The 19,039-nt window shown below is 56.9% G+C and overlaps 1 protein-coding gene across 2 annotated transcripts; it reads left to right on the forward strand.

Moving 5' to 3' along the window:
• The first annotated feature begins 1,904 nt into the window (after nucleotides 1-1,904).
• Nucleotides 1,905-18,411, forward strand: IMPDH1 (inosine monophosphate dehydrogenase 1). 2 transcript variants are annotated; one of them, XM_038556602.1, is made up of 15 exons: nucleotides 1,905-2,047; nucleotides 6,206-6,304; nucleotides 8,447-8,495; nucleotides 10,694-10,795; nucleotides 10,927-11,001; nucleotides 11,245-11,451; nucleotides 11,605-11,692; nucleotides 12,521-12,720; nucleotides 13,374-13,464; nucleotides 13,714-13,809; nucleotides 15,383-15,526; nucleotides 15,634-15,778; nucleotides 16,100-16,243; nucleotides 16,348-16,431; nucleotides 17,004-17,043. In XM_038556602.1, exons 2-15 carry the CDS (start codon nucleotides 6,207-6,209, stop codon nucleotides 17,026-17,028), a joined length of 1,548 nt encoding a protein of 515 aa, XP_038412530.1. In that variant the 5' UTR covers nucleotides 1,905-2,047; nucleotide 6,206; the 3' UTR covers nucleotides 17,029-17,043. The 2 variants fall into 2 exon arrangements, with proteins under 2 accessions (XP_038412530.1, XP_038412531.1); XM_038556603.1 differs by lacking the exon at nucleotides 17,004-17,043 and adding an exon at nucleotides 17,644-18,411 and having other exon boundaries at nucleotides 1,906-2,047.
• The last annotated feature ends 628 nt before the right edge of the window (nucleotides 18,412-19,039 follow it).

A 19,039-nucleotide genomic window follows, 5' to 3' on the forward strand; every position in this document is an offset into this window, starting at 1 on the left:
AGAGTTTATGACTTGAGTGATTATATAGTAAGAGGTCCACATGTGGACCTAGGCTCACCATATATCCAGTCCTCGTCCTTTCTGATATATTACTGCTCCTGTTTATAGTCATAAAACTGTGTGTTGGTTCTTTCAGTGAAAAGAATGATTAGCTCATGATCAGGGACCAGAAAAATGACCGTATCATTGTGTACAGTTAAGATCAGTCCACCCTTGCCCCTCTGAGAGATCTGCAAGGCCGTGGAAATAATCTTGTTATACAAACTGTCTGAGTTCCTCTGGGCTGCTATAACAAAAATACCATAGATTCAGTGGCTTAAACAGTTTATTTCTCACAGTCTGGAGGCTGGGAAGTCCAAGATCAAGGCACTGGCAGATATGATATCTGGTGAGAACTTTTTTCATAGACGCTGTGTCCTTTCATGGCAGAAGGCCTGGAGAAGCTCTCTGGGTTCTCTTTTATAAGAGACCTAATCCCATGACCTAATCATCTCCAGAAGGTCCACCTCCAAATGCCATCACAACGGGGATTGGGTTTCAGTATATGACTTTTGAGGGGACACAAACCTTCAGTCAATAGCAAAAATATTGTCTATAACGTTATTCACAGTAACAAGATTTCATGTGTGGCCAAGAGTCAGAGAAAGTGTTTTAATCCAAAATCTGGGGAATGGGTGTGTACACATATAGGAAAAGACACCAGAAAGAATAAAATGCAAGATCCTACCACTGTGGGACGCCTGGGTGGCTCAGCGGTTGAGCATCTGCCTTTGGCTCAGGGTGTGATCCCAGAGTCCCTGAATCGAGTCCCACATTGGAGTCTTTGCATGGAGCCTGCTTCTCCTTCCTCTTCCTATGTCTCTGCCTCTCTCTTTGTGTGTCTCTCATGAATAAATAAATAAAATCTTAAAAAAAATCCTACCACTGCATAAATTCAATTTCCTTTGTGAAATAGTTGGTGAGGAGTCTGATCCATAATTCTGCCTTCTTGAAATACATCTTAACACCGCCAGTCATTCAGTGTTTACCATTTGCTCTCCCAGATTGTCAGACTTTTTTTTTTAAGTATACAGTACAAGAATTGTCAAGTGTTTATTTTCTATCTACTCTGTGTCTTCAAAGAAATTATTGCCTGAGGGCAAGGACTCTGTCGACAAGAATAATAACAATGGTGAAATAGAAAAAGCTATGCCTTTTAGTCAGTAAATGAACAAGTTTGAGCACCTGTAGGCCCAGCCCCGCTGCTTGGTGATGGGGTACCCCAAAAGAGGGCAGAAACGCCCTTTTCTTCAGGAGCTTGCAGCCTTATCCGTTCCTTCCTCAGGTGGTGCCAGTTAAAATCTGAGGAAATCTACTTTTCTGCAGTTTAGGGGAATCTATTGAATAGGTGGTAAAGGGGGCAGCAGGCAAAGGGAGATGGATAATCACCCCCGCCTGTCTCGCCCGAGTTGCGGTAGGTCTGCGGCGGGCCCGTAGGAGGCGCCCAAAGGACCACGCCATCGGTCTTTAGAGACGCTCCGCTCCTTTCCTCTCCGGCTTTCCTTAGGAGGAACCAGATAACTGGAAGGTCCGGACGGTGGGGAAGGTGATGGGGCGCGGGGGTTCCTTGCGGTTCCCCCTCCATCTCCCGGTATCCCCTCACCATCCCCGGACGGCAGGGACCGGCTGAGCCCGAACGCCCGCTTCCCCGGCGGGGCGGGGCGGGGCGGAGCGCAGCGCCAGGGCCACGCCCCCCCTCGGTGCCCCGCCCCCGCCCCGAACCCCGCCCCTTCCCGGCCCCCGACTCGGCTGCGCTCACTCCCCAGCGGGGGCCCGGGGAGCCTCCAGGCGGAGAGGCTCCCGCCCGCCCAAGCAGCGGCCTCCGCATGGAGGGGCCGCTAGCTCCGCTAGCGGGGTTGGGCCCGCGCCCGCCGCCGCCGCCGCCGCCGCCGCTGGGAGGCGGAGCCGCCGCCGTTCCGGAGCCCGGAGCCCGGCAACACCCCGGACACGAGACGGCGGCGCAGCGGTACAGCGCCCGTCTGCTGCAGGCCGGCTACGAGCCCGAGAGGTGACGCCCAGGGCAGAGCGCGGGGCGCATCCGGGGCGGGCGCGGCGGCTCCGGGAACCCGGCGACGCTGCGGGGGAGGGGAAGGGCAGGCCCCAGCACCCTTGCCTTCTAACCTCCTCCACCCCTAAACCCCCGAAGCCGGGCGCAGACGCCACACACCTGGCTTTGGTTGGGGGAAGCGGGCAGGCGCTGTGCAAAGGGTTCGGTGCTGCGCCGAATACGGGAGCAGGTCGGCAAGACGCTCCCGAAAGTCTTAGCCCTATTCGGACCTCGGCTACACACCCGACGATACCTGGCCCAAGTGGCTGCAACTCCTGGGGTGGAAACAGTGCTTGTTGGAGTCCCTGTCCAACTTTGTTTCCTCCTCCTTTAGCCGTTTCCTCCTAGAGCTATCTCCAGAGTCTTACTGGCAGGTGTAGGTGTCCAGATGGATGCTTCCTCAGAGCCGGGGGAGGACACTGCCCCCTCCTCGCCATTCACTAAAGTCTGATGAGGCTACTAATGCAGCTCGCCTCAGGGTTTCTCCTAAGATTCAGGACCCCTCCTGCCCTTAGCCTGCTGGGGTCTGTAAGAGTCACTGGAGGAAGAGTGAGGGTTGGGCCCCAGGGATACTGGCTGAAAAGGAGACAGTGGCTAATCTCTGGTTTGTATCACAGCTTGAAATACAATCCCGCTGTCCTTCCGGTCCAGAGGATTTGGACTTCTTTCTCTGCCCCATCTGTTGGTGCTCAGCAGCCTGGGGAGGTGACCTGGAAGCTGGTTTGGGGGGGGGGGTGGTCTGGGGGGAATTAGCCCTGCAGCTCTGCACAGGGGCTGGTGGCTTATGTAAGAACTTTTAAAGGCTTAAGGGGCTGCTGGGTGAACGCTGGCCCCTCCTGCCCTGGCAGGCTGCCTCTCTAGAATTGACTCAGGTTCCAGCAGCCCTATCCTTCCTCCCATCCTAGAAATTCGCCTACTGGGGCCCAGGGGCCAGGACGATAGGGAGAGACCAGATGAGGTGAGGGAGCAGGCTGGGGCACTTGGAGGCTTGATGGAGGCAATGCCTTGGTTACAAGCAGGTACTGCAAAAGGATCATTTCAGAGCTCAGACCGGGGCTGCAAAAAAGGAGCATTCTTTCTCCAGACTATACTTCTACACAAAGGGGCCATCCCCACCCCCCACCAGTCTTGGAAGAACCTGTGTAAAACCCAAGCCCCAGCCAGATGGTGTAATGAGATTCCCAACCTGCTGGCGAGACCTCCATCTGCTATCACTAGCTTAGAGAGCTCTGCAAACAGGACAGGGTTGGATGGGAAGTCCTGTGTCCTGGGTTTGGGGCTAGTGTTCTTGTTCTCTAGCTCCATCTTAGGCAAGCCATGTTCCTCATCCCGGCTCTACAAGGGCAATATTGTTGCTACCTCTTCACCCCACCCCCACCCTCCCCTCAAAAGTGTTTTGAAATCTTGTCCCTTTGAGTGGCTCCAGACCAGACAGAAACCCCTGGCTCCCAGCCTGGGCACTACTCCTCCACTACCCTGGAGAAGGTGCTTCGGCCTGCTTCTCTACCCCACTGCCTTCGTAGCTGCTAGGTGGGGGGCCTCAGGGGACCAACAGCCCTTCCTCAGGCTGAGGAGGCCCACTGGTTGCCTCGGTGTCTCCTCCCCATGGAGGAAGCAGCTGGGGAAGATCAGGAAGAGGGAGGAGGAAAGCCACGGGGATGGATTAACCGTCTCTGGAAAAGGACAGCCTAACCCAGGGCTGAGCCCAGCGGCTTAGAGTAATGAGGAGCTCTGACAGGTCAGAGCAGGCGGGGATGTGGGGCAGCAGAAGAAGGGGAGTAGGGCCCTAAGTTCTGTCATCACTGCAAAAGTGACCCCCCTCTCCAGAACTCAGCCTGGCAGCCTTCTCCCCTAGGTCCAATTTCTGGGCTGGGGCAGATGTCCCATTAAAGTCATCTGAGATGTCAGAATCCAGCTGCTCTCCTGCACCCCAGCTCTGGTGGAATCCTGAATAGTACCCTACCCATTCCTAACCCATTCTGTAGGGGATAGTGCGCCAGAGCAGGTCCCTTAGAGACCTAGAGACCACAGACCACCCACCACCTGTGCTCTTGGCCTACAATGCCACTGCAGCCCCTATCCTACTGCTGCAGAAGTGGCCCAGGACACCTTTGATGTGCCAGGGTTCTTTCTCTGGCTGGTCTCACTGCTCTGTCTCCAGATGGCCAGGGAGAGGTCCTAATGCTATGCCCCTCAGGGCCCCCTCACTCCACCATATGGCACGGGCCCCCTCAGGCCGAGTCCATGAGTGTTGGGGAACCAGGAGTGCTTCTGAGGCACCCCTGGCAAGCTGGCTCCAGCCCCTACTCAGCAGAGACCTCCAGTAGGCCCACTCCCTACTTTCCAGTGCCAGAGTGCCCTCAGAAGCCCCCATCAGGAACCCTCCTCAGGGGTCCCCAGGTGGGCAGGGAAGCTTGTGTGTGTGTGTTGGGGGTGGGGGTGTTCTGTGATATTCCCATCACTCACAGTAAGAGGAAAGAGGACACTGGACATCTGAGTCTCCTCCAGCACTGTAGCCTCACGGGCTTCATCGCCCAAATTCTGTGGGAAGGTCCCCCTCCCCTCTGCACATAGATGGAACAGTCTGTATTTTCCTGGCAGGGTCCTGGGGCGTCACTGGGGGAGGCTGGGCATCCCAGGGAGCCTCCCCTGGGCCCGGCTGCCACCAAACTGCTGAGAGGTAAACAAACGCAGCCTCCAAGGGCTGAGGCGGGAGGGAGGGAGCACCACAGAAAGCCACCTTGCCAGGAAGAGGACTGTGTCCCTGCCCTGCCTTTCTCTCCCCTAACCAAGAAGTGGGCTGTGGGGCCACAGGAAGAGGAGGGAGGAGGAGACCGTGGAGTTTGGGGTGCAGGATGGATTCTGCTCTCTAGCTTTTGGTCAGGGAGTAGCATTAGCAGTTCTGGTCTCACAGAGAGAAGGGTTGGCCCCCTGCCATCCCACCTCTCCTCAGGTGAATCAGTTTGCTGCTGCCAAATCTTAATGCCCCCATGTAGAAATCTGGGTCTTATTGGGCCCACAGAGCCACCAAACTTCTGCTTTGGGAAATCCTTAAAACTTCCCCAGCCTGTGTCCTAATTTGTATGCATACTTGCCTAAGCCAGGCCTGTGATCCTCCCTCACCTTCCCAGCATACTACCCTCCCAAATGAAAACAAACTTTCCTCTCTGGGGTTAAAACCCAGATATATATATACACCACTTTCTGAGCTGGGGATAGGGCTGACAAACTGAAGCACTGGATCAGGAATCAGAGGTAGTACCGGTCCTCCCTTGCTTTGCTCTCCGAAGGAAGGGACGGTTTTGCATCTGTAAAGTGGGGATATCTAATAGTTGGCAGCCAGCGGATTGTCAAGTAAATGTGATCATTTATGAAAAATGCCTCGTAAACTGCAGAGGGCTTCAAGGCCGCCCAAAGGTCAGGGAATGTCATTGCTGAGAATGCCAGCTCCTAGGCATGATGTTGGGGGAGACTGGGGCCTTGGTACTGGGAGGGTCCAACCACAAACTCCCGTGTGTTGGGGAGCTGTGAGCCCAAACCAGGCCCACAGGGCTCCGAGTCCCCATCAGGGGCTGGCGCTTGGTCTCGGGCGAAGGCAAACCGTGTTGGAGGTATCCCTGGGGTGGGGAGTAGGACAAGGGGAGACTCAGGTCAGCGCGGGCCGGGCGGCTGCGGGAAGCGAGGCTGGGGCCACCCAGGCTGGGAGGGAGCGGGCAGCGGGCAGCGGGGAGCGCGCCGCGGGGGGTTGGGGTGCGGGCAGGGGGCTAGGAGGCGGGGCGACGGGGTGGAGGGGGCGTGGTCCCGTGGTCCCGTGGTCCCGTGGCCCCGCGGGGCGGAGGTGCCACTGCGGGCGGCGGCCGGGCCCGGCTCCTCCGGGCCTTTGTGCGGCGCGGGGCGGAGGCGGCCGTCTCCCGGGGGAGGGGCGGGAGGAGAGGGCGGCGCCCCGGGCCCGCCTCGCGGCTGCCGCAGCCCCCGCCCCCGCCCCCGGCCCGCCCGGCCCGCGGCGGCAGCGTGGCCGCGGCGTCAGCAGCAGCGGCGGCGGCGGCGGCGGCGACAGCAGCCCCAGCGGCGGGGCGGCCGGCGCGGGTGTTTATGTCGGGCCGCGGTGTCTCCCGGCAGCATGGCGGACTACCTGATCAGCGGCGGCACCGGCTACGTGCCCGAGGACGGGCTCACCGCGCAGCAGCTCTTCGCCAACGCCGACGGCCTCACCTACAAGTAAGCGCCGCGGCCTCGGCCCAGCCCCGCGCACCCCCCGCGCGCCGCGACCCCCCCCCCCCGGCCCCGCACGTGCGCCGCGCCCCGGTGACGCCCGCGCTCTCCGGCCCGATTCGAGCCACTTGGGGGGCGGGGGCTGGGCGAAGGAAGGAAGGAGGCCCGCGCGGAGACGGACGTGGCACAGCGACATCGCGGGCCCTCGGTGCCATGCCCCGGTTATGGCCGGATCCCGGGCCGGCCTGCCCCCTTCCTCCTCTCCCGGGCGTCTTGGCCCCATGGAGGGGCCCCGGGGCGGTGGGAACTGGAGATGTGGGAGTTATGGAGAGACTTTTTCCAGACCTTGGTCCAGGACACCCTCTGGCTCCCAGCTCACGTGAGGGCAGAAGGGACCCTGGAGTCCAGCTAAGGCAGCTGCTTGGGTGTTGCCTCCAGGAGAGGCCCAGCTGGGCAGATGGGATGGCTCCTTTTTCCCACAGACCTGTCCAGCCTTCCTTCCAAGTGTGCCCCGGCCGGCCCACAGGTTAGCACTAGTGCCCCCCCCCCCCCCGCCCCCCAGGGCACGAGTATTCTGTGACTGCTACCCCTAGCCCACCCTACAGGGGGTTTTGGAGAAGGAGGAGACCTATCTGTTTGCCTCTGGCTTAGTTTGCATTTCCATGGGCCCTGGGCCAGTTGTCCTGCGGGCTGCAGGCCTGGCACTAGCTCCCCTGGCTGCAGGACTGTGTCCATGCCAGGAAGGACCATCAAAACCTGGGACTGGGAAGAGTGGGGATGCTAGCAAGTCAAAAGCATCCCTGCCCTGTCTCCTGCCGGTCCCTGCCCTTGCCTGTAAGCACTCATGCTCAGCAGGCAGTTTCCCTAGTCACCAGGATTCCCAGTCATTTCTAAGTGGTTCGGCTTGCCTGGCCATAGCTGGGGTGTGGGCCAGGTGAGGGGTGTATGCAATACCTAGAGAATATTGAGAGACCCAGACTCCAGCGATTCTTCTCCTCCTTCTCAGTGTGCCACAGAGGCCTCTTCACTGTACAGAAGGGTTACCGAGGGGCAGGGGCAGTTAAGGTTCTTTATTTGTTTGGAGGGTCTTTGATGAATGGGGAGAAAGGATCTCTCTGATACATTGTTCACTGGAGTCTTCTAGGTAAACTCCCTAGGGAAATTCCTAGCAGTTTCTCTAGGTCTGGCAGGTTAAAGACCCCACCCCTCCCACCCACCCTGCAGCTTTTCCTTCCTGCACTGGGGTGGCTGCTGCTTTGCTTAGTCCGGTTGGGAGTGTTCCTAAAGTATGGAGCTTTTGCTTTTGGGTGTGTCTGTTAAGGCCACGTGACTTCAGGCAGATTGGGCCCACGGGGCCCCTGGGTTATGGCACACTGCTTTGCCAAATCCACGCAGACCCACGGTCTCCTTCAGGGCTTTGCCATGACCATGGCCCACCCTAGTGTTGGCAGCTGCCATGCTTGGTTAGGGCCCCGGCATCCTGGTCCTAACAACTGTAAAGCCCCTTTCTCCCCTTTCCCATCCCAGGTCATGTCTGTTGGTTGCTCCAGTCCAACTGGAGTGGAGTGGCAGCTCTCTCAAAACATTTCCAAGTGCCTGCTCTGTCAGAACATGCCCCATGCTCAGCCCCCCAGGGTCCCTCCATGCTGTTCTGAACCCCATGTGACTCAGCAGCCCCAGTCCTGGGCTGTGCAGCTCGTCCTGTGCCTAGTGGTGCTCATGCCATGCTGCACTACTAAATGGTTTTTGGGTTCATTCTGTGTTTACTTACTGCCTCCACCTATCAAGATTGAGAAGTTTTCAAGGACAGGCGCTGTATCTGCTATGTGTGTCATTACAGGAACTCCTATGTGCCTCAATGAGCTCTGAGCCCTGAAGGCAATGGACATTTGAGGCCAGCTGCCTTGGTGGCGCCCCAGGTCCACAGACCTTCCACTGGCTTTGGCTCTGGGTCTCTGGGCTAGAATCAGCAAGATGCTAGTGGGGGGCATGAGGGTGCTTCAGCCCTGGCCAGGGAATGGCAGGGATCAGAGGGCTCTGGTCTCTGCCCCCCTTCCCACCCCTAGGCTACCTCGCCTGGCACGGCAGGCCCTGCCCCTTTTGGGGACCCCTCCTCACTCAGTAACGCTCACTTTTCTGTCTTCACAGCGACTTCCTGATTCTCCCAGGATTCATAGACTTCATAGCTGATGAGGTGGTGAGTACCTCTTCTGCTGACCTGGGGGAGGAGGACCCCGTATGTGGTAGAAGAGGCTGACTTCTTGCTCAAGGGCGGGGTGGTGGGGAGACTTTTCTCGGGCATGTAGCCTTTACTGCTGCCAGAGACACTGGCACAGTGCAGTGGGGTAGACTGATGGGGCAGAAGCAGCTGTGGGGACTCAGGGGTGTGCTGAGTGGTGGGCCTGGCACAGGGCAGGAGGGCTGTCACTGCCAGAGCCGCGGTGAGGTTCCGAAAGGCCCTGCGAGGGGATGGGGTTGGGTGTGGCAGCTGCATTACTGCGGTCAGGAAGGATTGCATTTTGTCTGAAATGCTGAGCAAGGACATGACAGAAGCCAGTAAAGTTATGGAGACTTTGGATGAGGTGGACAGACTGGTCTATGGGTCCGTAATGCATAGGAATTGGCAAGACGATTTGTGAGAATTCAGTTCTGGACAAATACAAGGAAACACGGTGCCTCACTTTATTGAAGGGGCTCAGCAATGAGCCAAGTGAATGAACAGTGTTCTTTATGCTTTTAACCTATGACAGATTCCTAGAAGCCGAGGGGTGAGTGCTGACGAGTATAAGTCATTTCATGGAGAAGTTAGATTATTCAACAATGAATTCCTGCACATTAGAGAGTTTCCTTTGTTGCTGTTACTGATACTTATTCGGGTCTGATGCTCACGGAAGACCAAAGGGCCTGAGTGTGCCCGGATCACTCTTCCCTCAGGGAGACTCATGTCTAGCCTCGTAGCCAGTGCTGATGTGGATAGATTTTGGGGGGAAAATTTGGGCTATTCTGGATATGTCCCTTGTGATGGCAACCAGGGTATCTTGGTTCAACTGTTCAGTTTAACGAAATTTACCAAGCCCTCTGGCTTTGCACCAGACCCGGGGCAGGGTATGAAGAAGAAAGGGATGGAAAAGTACCATCCTGGCTATCCGGGTCTCCCAGTCCTATGGCCTAGGTCAGGAAGGCTGTGTGGCTCTTCTCCTGTGGCATGATGGGAGAGGAGAAGACAGAGTTTTCTAGACTGCAGGGCCATGGTTCCAAACCAGGGTCTCTGGACGGGCTTCAGGGGCCTATGGATCTCCAAAAATTCTATACCAACATCTGTGAGTGCTTTGGGGGCTAAGATCCATGAGCTGTTGGCCTGAATCTCAGAGGCAGATCCTCCCAAATGTATATGTGCAGCTCTGACCTCTCCCCTGAGTGGCAGACCCTTAGTTCCTTACTTTCCTGGATGTCCTATAGACTCCTTTCTACACCTTCTCCTGGTCACAGCATTTCCCACCTGGCCCTGTTGGGCAGCCTCCTCTGTTGCCTCCCTGCCTCAGGCCTTGTCACATAGAGTCTATTCTCCACATCAGAGCCTGAGCAACTTCTTTGAAACATAAGTCAGGGACGCCTGGGTGGCTTGGTTGGCTAAGCATCTCCCTTCTGCTCAGGTCATGATCTCAGGGTCCTAGGATCAAGCCCCACATCAGGCTCCCTGCTCGATGAGGAGCCTGCTTCTGCCTCTGCCCTTCCCCCTGGCTTGTGCCCTTTCTTTCTCTCTCAAACAAAGAAATAAAATCTTAAAAAAAAAAACAAAAAAAACCCACATGAATCAGATCATGTCTCTTCTGCCATGAGACCCTCCAGTGGCTTCTCATCTTAGGATCAAATCTAAGCTCCTCTCCATGGCCTCAAGGCTAGACATCCTTACTGCTCACCCCCTTAACCCCTGTCTGTCTCTGCCCCTTAGCCCCTGCCCCTCCCCTTTCGCTCTCCTGTGAAAGCCTTCTTCTGTCTTAAATACGCCTGAGGAAGATTGGGAACGGAGGCAGGTTTCGCACACATAGCCCTCTCTGCCTGCAGTGACAGCCCCTCAGACTTGGACTTGATTGGCTCCCACTTGTCATATCCCAAGAAAGAGGCTTCCCCTGACCACCACATCTTCCTTCCCGTGGCCACTTAGCTTTGTTGTCTTTCCTTGGGGCCTTTATCCTGACTGAATAATCTCATAAGTGTTTTACATGTTTGTCATCTTTTTTTCCAAGTAGAATGTAACTTCAGGAGTGATAGCACCTGCCTCATTCACTGTTGTATCTGCAGGCCTGTCCTGGTGCGGGGGACCCATAGGGGCTCTGTACACATTGGTGGAGCGATTGGTAAAACTCTTCACACAGACAATGCCTCTGTTCTCAGGACCTGACCTCAGCCCTGACTCGGAAGATCACCCTGAAGACGCCGCTTATCTCCTCCCCGATGGACACTGTGACAGAAGCCGACATGGCCATTGCTATGGCTGTGAGTCAGTCACCAGTGTTGGGAAGACTCTGGGGGTAGATGGGGACCAAATGGGGGCTGGATTCAGGAGTGGGGTTCGCAGAGCAAAATGGTTGGCCCCTGGCTCTGATCACACTTCCCTTTCACTCTAGCTGATGGGCGGTATTGGTTTCATTCACCACAACTGCACTCCGGAGTTCCAGGCCAACGAGGTGCGGAAGGTCAAGGCAAGTACGAGGCCTGTTCCCCAGAAAGAAGATGCGACCTGGCTGCCCCCTGCTTTGCCATGCTCTGGCTGACTGCTGTGGGGTCTTGTCTGCCCTTTCCCACATTGGGGACATGGGGCTCAGCCCTCGTTTGCCCACTGGCCCTCTCTTCCCATTGAGAGTCCTGGCTCCCCTGTGGCATGGCTGTAAACCACCTCCAGCCTTCTTTCAGCTTTTCTGAAAGAAGCCTGTCTCTACCCACAGAAATTTGAACAGGGCTTCATCACGGACCCCGTGGTGCTAAGCCCCTCACACACTGTGGGCGATGTGTTGGAAGCCAAGATTCGGCACGGCTTTTCCGGCATCCCCATCACTGAGACAGGCACCATGGGGAGCAAGCTGGTGGGCATCGTAACCTCCCGAGACATTGACTTTCTTGCTGAGAAGGACCACACCACCCTCCTTAGTGAGGTACTTGCAGGGCAGGGAAAGTGTGGTGGGGGCAGAGGGAGGGCCTCACATCCTGGGGCCTCAGGCTGGTGCCTGTGACCAGGGACCAGAGGGAGGCCCGGCTCCCTTCTCTCTCACCTGCCAACCTGCAGGCAAATGTTCCTGGCTCCACAGGTGATGACTCCGCGGAATGAGCTGGTGGTGGCTCCGGCGGGTGTAACGTTGAAAGAGGCAAATGAGATCCTGCAGCGCAGCAAGAAAGGTACCCGGAGTGCGCAGAAATTGCAATACTCCTCCCCCATCCCAATCTGTCCCCCTGCACCCCAGGCCCCCTGTTCCTTCAGAGCTTTGTAGGCTGTTCCAGCAACCAGACTGCCTGATGCCCGGGCCTTGGGGAAGTTTTGAATAATCCCAGGTTGGAGTATGAATCCTGAGGTCCTTTCCTTGGCTTAGGAAAACCTGTCCCCTATTCAGCATCTTCACACTATGTCTTCCCATAAAGCTAGTCCTGTGTAATGCTCATCACAAAACAAAAACAAGAACAAAACTGCTGAAACATGCTTTCTATGCCCCATATTCCATAAAAAAAATTGTATGTCAGCTTATCAAAGACCTTGAGAAATCCTGCAGTTAAATGTATTTTACATTGGGGCCACTGACACAATAGAGGAGACACTGGGAAATGCTTCCCTGGCTCAGACTGGATTGTTTCCTGGGGGTGGTACTGGAAAGGGTGCATGTTCCTCCCTGCCTCACATTTGTGCCCCGGCTAGGAGTTTTCGACCACTGTGGCCTGTGGCCTAGCAGGTGAAAGGCTGCCAGTGCTCAGGGGCCGCCCACCCAGCTTGGTTAGGCCACAGGGCAGGAAGAGCTCCGGAACCCACTTGGTTGAGAGGTTTCTTTGCTTCCTGTTCTTTGGGAAGACGGCCAGGTGCCTAGGAGCATTTCCTGGGTGGGTGCTGTCACCTAGTGGCTAGTTTGGGTACTTCAGTGGGATCTTCAGGCTTGGTCTGTTTGGTCCTGACTTTTGGGACTCTCACTCCAGCCCCAGAGGCCTGTTCCTTCACCTAACCTCTGCATTCCTCATCAGGGAAGCTGCCCATTGTCAACGATCGTGATGAGCTGGTGGCCATCATTGCCCGCACTGACTTGAAGAAGAACAGGGATTACCCTCTGGCTTCCAAGGATTCCCACAAGCAGCTGCTGTGTGGGGCGGCTGTGGGTACCCGGGAGGATGACAAATACCGCCTGGACCTGCTCACCCAGGCAGGCGCCGATGTCATAGTGCTGGTATGGGCACCGTCCTGGAGCAGGGTGGTTCAGGAGACGAGAGGCTTAGGAAGACCTGGGTTTGCTTCTAAATAAGCCTGAAATTGGAATTAGGAGGGTCATGGGTACTCTGACAGCTCAGAGAAAATTGTGGGCCTTTTGGGAGGCCCGAGGCACCCTAATACTTAGAGCTCACATTCTTCGAGCACCCCACCCCCACCCCCCGCTTGCCTGGTTCTGCACTCAGACCTTTATGTGGATAAACTCATTTGACCCTCACAACAGTTCCCTGAGGTACAATACCACCCCCACCTGTCAGATGAAGAAACCAGGGTTGACAAAAATTAAGTAATTTCATCTGTAGTGAGTTGGTGGGAACAGGCTATGGCCCCTGGCAAGATCTTGCTGCAAGGACCAGTCCATACAGTGGGTATAACGGGGCTTTGTCTGCTCTGAGACTACAAACTGGTGGTGCTCAAACTTTTTGGGGAAAGAAGCCTCTTCGAGACTCAGTTGGCTGAGAGTTGTCAAGTGTTTTCTCTGGGGAAAAAAAAAGAGCTTTCTCATAACGTTTTTCATACCATATCAGGAGTTTATCTGCTCATGATCCCCTCTTCCCCCATCAAGGACTGTTGGCCATGAAAGTCTGAATGTTTCTGTCTCCTTTCTCACAGGACTCCTCCCAAGGGAACTCTGTGTATCAGATCGCCATGGTGCACTACATCAAGCAGAAATACCCCCACCTCCAGGTGATTGGGGGGAATGGTGAGTGCAGGGTCCCCCGTCACCCCCTGTCCTTGGCCCCGCACTGCATAACAGAGGAAACTGTCCTCAGCATTCCTAGGTGATGGCATTACTCCTATGTGGGGAAGAGGGCTGACTGAACGGGCTTGGTTACTGTGGGTCGAGGAGGCTAGACTGGGGTCCCAGGCAGCCCCAGGGCAAGGAAAGGGCATCCTATCCTCACACTGTTCCTCTTTCCCTGCTCCTCCAAACCCTCTTCCCCACCCCTAGTGGTGACAGCAGCTCAGGCCAAGAACTTGATTGATGCTGGTGTGGACGGGCTACGTGTGGGCATGGGCTGCGGCTCTATCTGCATCACCCAAGAAGGTAGGTGTCAGGAGAGTAATGCCAACAAGAACACCCCACTGGGCCTCCACAGGCTCTGGGGCCCCACTCTTGTTCCACAGACGCATGCTGAATGCTCGCTGCACAGTCTCTTTCCCAGGATGATGGGTTCAGGGGTGACCTGGGCTCAAGCTCTGCCTATCTGACCCACTGACTTGGGAAAGGCTGATATAAGGTAACTTTGAATTTTGCAAGTATGCCAGCCTACTTCTCAGATTCTGGTCAAGAAGGCCCAATCTGGAGGCCCAAGGCTGGTGTGAATACTTCCCTGAGGGGCTTGTTGGAAGCCAGCTCAGAGTTTGGATAAGCTTTGTGACAAGGAAGATACTTAAGATGTGGAGATAGCATGTCCCTGAATGTGTAAGGACATACAACGTTATCACTGTGTGGCAATAGTGAGGGTGGGGGGGTCCTCTCAGTCACAAAGCCCTTTTGCAGGGTGCATTCCTGAACATGAAGTGGAGGGGTGGGAGACCCTGGTGTGCATCCTCGTATGCTTGAGGGGTGCTCCCTGGAGGCTGGTGTCTGACTTGTGGGTCCTGGCTTGGCCTGAGGGGACATTTCTGGATCCTCTAGTGGGGGTCATTTCTCCCTCACTAGAGTGACCCATTTGGTCTTCTCTGCCCAAAACATCTCCTCTTTTTGGTCTTCAGAGCCTCTGCTTTTAAATATCTATGGTTCACCTTAGCTGACCACCATGGTAAAACGTGGGCCTTCACTCAGTGACTTACCGTATATTAATTGAGCACCTGTTGTGTGTCAGGCACTGTTCTAACTCTTGAGAGGCAATAAGGACAAAACAAACCACAGGTGCTTCCAGAGAAAACTTCTTCTCCATTTTATCCAGCTTTCCCTCCATCCCTAGATAAGTGCTAGTTCCTTAGAATTCCCACTTAAAATCTCATACTTAAAAACTGTGAACTGGGGATCCCTGGGTGGCGCAGCGGTTTGGCGCCTGCCTTTGGCCCAGGGCGCGATTCTGGAGACCCAGGATCGAATCCCACATCGGGCTCCCGGTGCATGGAGCCTGCTTCTCCCTCTGCCTATGTCTCTGCCTCTCTCTCTCTCTCTGTGACTATCATAAATAAATAAAAATTAAAAAAAAAAAAAAAAAAAAAAAAAAAAAAAAAAAAAAAAACTGTGAACTATTAAAGTCAAGGAAACGCAAACCAGTATCCCAGAGGAGCTATGAGTACCTAACCTTGGTAACAGGCTTTGCAAATAAGAGATTGAGAGAGAGGTTGAGTCTGGGGACTGCCACCCCTCCCCCAGACCCAAGTGCACCAGTCTGGGGGTAGGGATGCTATACTCTGATACTCTGAAGGCTAGTACTGACCACACACACACACACACACACACACCTGGCAAAATCCTGCATGGTACTGTTCTGGGTGGAGTGGGCCAGGTACCCGGAGTGACATGCCCCCTAGTGTTATATACTGCTGCCTATCCTGGGCCTCAGAAGTATCATCCAGCCCCGTCCCTTTTCCCAAGAGGAGGTGGGACACAAGGAGACGAGCCTCTCCCCACCTCAGACTTGTGTGCCCTCCTGCAGTGATGGCATGTGGTCGGCCCCAGGGCACTGCTGTGTACAAGGTGGCCGAGTATGCCCGGCGCTTCGGGGTGCCGGTCATAGCTGATGGTGGCATCCAGACCGTGGGGCACGTGGTCAAGGCCCTGGCCCTTGGAGCCTCCACAGGTAAGGGGGTCTGCTTGGGGTGGGGCAGGCTGGAGGGGGGTTGGGAGCTGGGTAAGGGCAGTAGGAGGTCTATGGGGCTGGAGGCACTGACCCCTCAACCACCACAGTGATGATGGGCTCCCTGCTCGCCGCCACCACGGAGGCCCCTGGCGAGTACTTCTTCTCGGATGGGGTGAGGCTCAAGAAATACCGGGGCATGGGCTCCTTGGATGCCATGGAGAAGAGCAGCAGCAGCCAGAAACGATACTTCAGGTGCCCTGCTTCTGAACCCCAGCCCCGGGCAGACCAGCCCACAACCCTTCAGCATCCACACAGCCTTTGATTTCCCAAGATGGTACCTACTCTCCATATGATAGTTCTGGAAACTGAGGCACAGGGTACAAGTAGCAGACATGGGATAGTACCTGGGCCATCTGACTCCGAACCCATGCTTTTTTACACTGCGGCCAGGGAGTGGCAGCTTGGGGGATGGGGGGCTCCTGGTGGTATCCCCTGTGCTGGTACCCTCAAGAGGTGGCGTGGGCTCCCCCGAGCCATGGGCTGCTTGGCTCAATCTCTTTGCCCTCCACGCAGTGAGGGGGATAAGGTGAAGATCGCACAGGGTGTTTCGGGCTCCATCCAGGACAAAGGCTCCATTCAGAAGTTCGTGCCCTACCTCATAGCAGGTATCCAGCATGGCTGCCAGGATATCGGTGCCCGTAGCCTGTCTGTCCTGCGGTGAGTACTGTGACTGGGGTGGGAGTGGGGGCACAGGTGAGGGGAAGACCCTGCTTCCCCTCTGTCCTCCATGTCCCTAACGTGCTCCACTGACCTGCCTGCAGGTCCATGATGTACTCAGGAGAGCTCAAGTTCGAGAAGCGGACCATGTCGGCCCAGATTGAGGGTGGCGTCCATGGCCTGCACTCGTAAGTGTGGTGGCCTCCTTGCCCCAGCTGGCTGGCACTTGGGTTGGGCAGGTGGGGCCATGGTTCAGAGGCCAAGCCGAGGTTTCAGGGAACCCGTGGACCCTCTGCACCAGGAATGGATGCTTCTGCAGGATGACCCCATCACCCTGCCCTACAGGGCCTAGCCCACCCTTAGACCCTGCCCTTTGGACCCCATGCAGGCAGGCCCCTCCCCTCCCCTCGGGCAGCTCCCCGAGCAGGGCATGGGAGATGTGGCTGCTAGCCCCCCTCCTGGGCTCCCAGTCCCTTGCTTGCTCAGAAGCTTGGTGGCTGGTGGCAGGGGCTGGAGGTGCTGGGCTCTTGCTGGTGGCAGCGTCAGGCAGGAGGTGGAGGCTGGGGGCATGAGCCCTCTGGCGGGGAAAAGGGCAGAGAGACACATGCCAGGGCCAGCGCTGGGGCGACCGTTGGGCGGGGCAGTGCTAGTTGGCAGCAGTAGTTGCAGGCATGCGTCCCCGCCCTGGTCGAGAGGGCCTGTCCCCCCAGGCATAGGCGGGCATCTAACTTGTGTCTCTTTCTGCCCCATCCTCCCATAGCTATACCTTTCTGCCGTGTAAGTAACTGCGCTGCCCGGGCCAAGCGTAGAGTAGAGCAGGGGCAGTCTGGGTGGGACCTGGGCTGGGGGCGGGGGCCGTTGGGTCGGGGGTGGCACTGGGGTGTAATCATGGGATGCGGACCCCAGGACTGGCACCGAGCTGGGGCAGCCAACAGTGGCCCCTCGTCCAGTGGAAACGGTCCCTTCTGGGGTGCAGAGAGATGTCCCCAACCGCAGGCCTGAGGTCTCCCTGTCTTGGACTGAACCCAATGACCACAAGGGGCCTTGGCCAGTGTGTGTGCAGGACTGGGGTGGAGACATGGCAGCAGAGGTTCAGCTTGGTCTGAGCTTGCTCTGTGAGGATGGACTGTGTCTTCTTTAGCTGCGTCTCCACCCCCAGCATTGGGCACAGCCTACTCAGCTGTGGCTGTGGCCAGAGGGAGCATGGCTATCTCTGCACCTGGCATGGTTCTCTCAGGAGCCATGGCCTGGGGAAGACAGAGGCACGGGGCCTGCTCTTTCCCCCTCTTGCACCCCATGTGGGGATGCCCTGGCATCCCAAGGCCTAAGGGTGAGGGGATCTGGGAAGGGAGCAGGTCCAGACACTCACTCTTGGCTTCCCTCTTGCCTTGTCCCCACAGTTACGAGAAGCGGCTGTACTGAGGATGGAGGTGGAAGCCAGGGCAGTGGAGGGGGTGCGCCGCAGGGTGCCCCTTTGAGCACAGCCTCCCTCCATAACTGAGTGGTCCATAGATTTGCACTACGGATTCCCCAGTTCCTTTCCAGGGAGAGAGGAGGGGCGCCCCTGAGGGTCTGCGGCCCCTCCTGGCCATCCCCTGCAGAGTCAGGACTGCTCCTGGGGCTCAGCTGCCCTGGGGGCATCCCCCCACCCCGGGTTCCCCCTTCTTCAGTCCCCCTGAGCCTAGCCAGCCTGGGCTCTCAGGCCCTGTGCCTGCCTCAGGTCTTTCTCGCTGCAGCCTGCTCCGGCCTGGCGCCCACCCCTGGGGCAGGTGGCCCCTCCTGGCTTCTGTAGGGCACCTCCCTCCCTAACCTCCATCCCAGAAATGGTGCTCTCCTGGCCCTGCCTCTGGCCCCTTCCTGGGCTGTCGCCCCCTCAGCCATGTGGCACTTCTGGGCTCCTGACCTAGGCCAGAGGGAGGTCTCTGCCCCCTTCCCCTGGCCCTGGACTCCCCGGGCCCTGCTCCTCAGGCCACTCCCCCTGCCCCTGCCCCTGGCCCTGGGGAGGAGGCTGCCCATCATTCCTGACTCACCGCCGTCCCCGGGTGTACCATTCCTGCCCTCTCCTCTCAGCTGCAGTCGAAGGCTTTAACTTTGCACACTTTGGGGTCACAGTTACGTCATTGTATATTAAATAATCTGAATAAATCAAGAGGTCTCAATACCTCTGCCATCTTGTCTCTGCCCCTTGTCTGCTGGGCAGTTGGCACCTACCCTAGTGATAAGCTGGAGCCCAGAGGCCCTGTCAGAGCTGGGCTAGGTGCTGGGGGATCACCAGGCCCAGCGTCCCCAGGAAGGTGAGGAGGGCGTTGTGGTATTCTAGGGGGTACTGGCACAAGTGGGCCACATGTTGGGGGGGTGTCTCCCAGGCCTGTGCCTACATTGGCATGCTCATGCAGGCAGACGGTGTGGCAGAGGAACCATTGTGGCTGTAGAAGACTACCATCGGAAGCCGCACTGGTGACTGCCCCAAAGTCCCCACTGCAGCCTTGTGATACCAGAGGTGGAAGTGGGGAATGGCTCTAACCCTGATCACCAGGCCCAGAGCCTGTGGCCTCATCAGCTGAGATACATGTGTGGGTACCAGGTAGAGAGGCTTAGCTCCCACTGTTCATATGCAGCTCAGGACCCGTGTCCCAGACTCAAAGCCCTCCTTGTGGGGACAGCACTTACATGTGGGCTGCTGAATATTCTCAGGGTTGGGGGTCCTGGGGTGCTCACATTGCCTTTCTCTGCCTCTGTTGTTATAGTTGGGCATTGGGCATGCAGCTGTGCCACCAATGTACAGGCACCACTCAG

This window comes from Canis lupus, chromosome 14, assembly GCF_011100685.1.
Source record: "Canis lupus familiaris isolate Mischka breed German Shepherd chromosome 14, alternate assembly UU_Cfam_GSD_1.0, whole genome shotgun sequence".
Classification (NCBI taxonomy): Eukaryota; Metazoa; Chordata; class Mammalia; order Carnivora; family Canidae; genus Canis; species Canis lupus.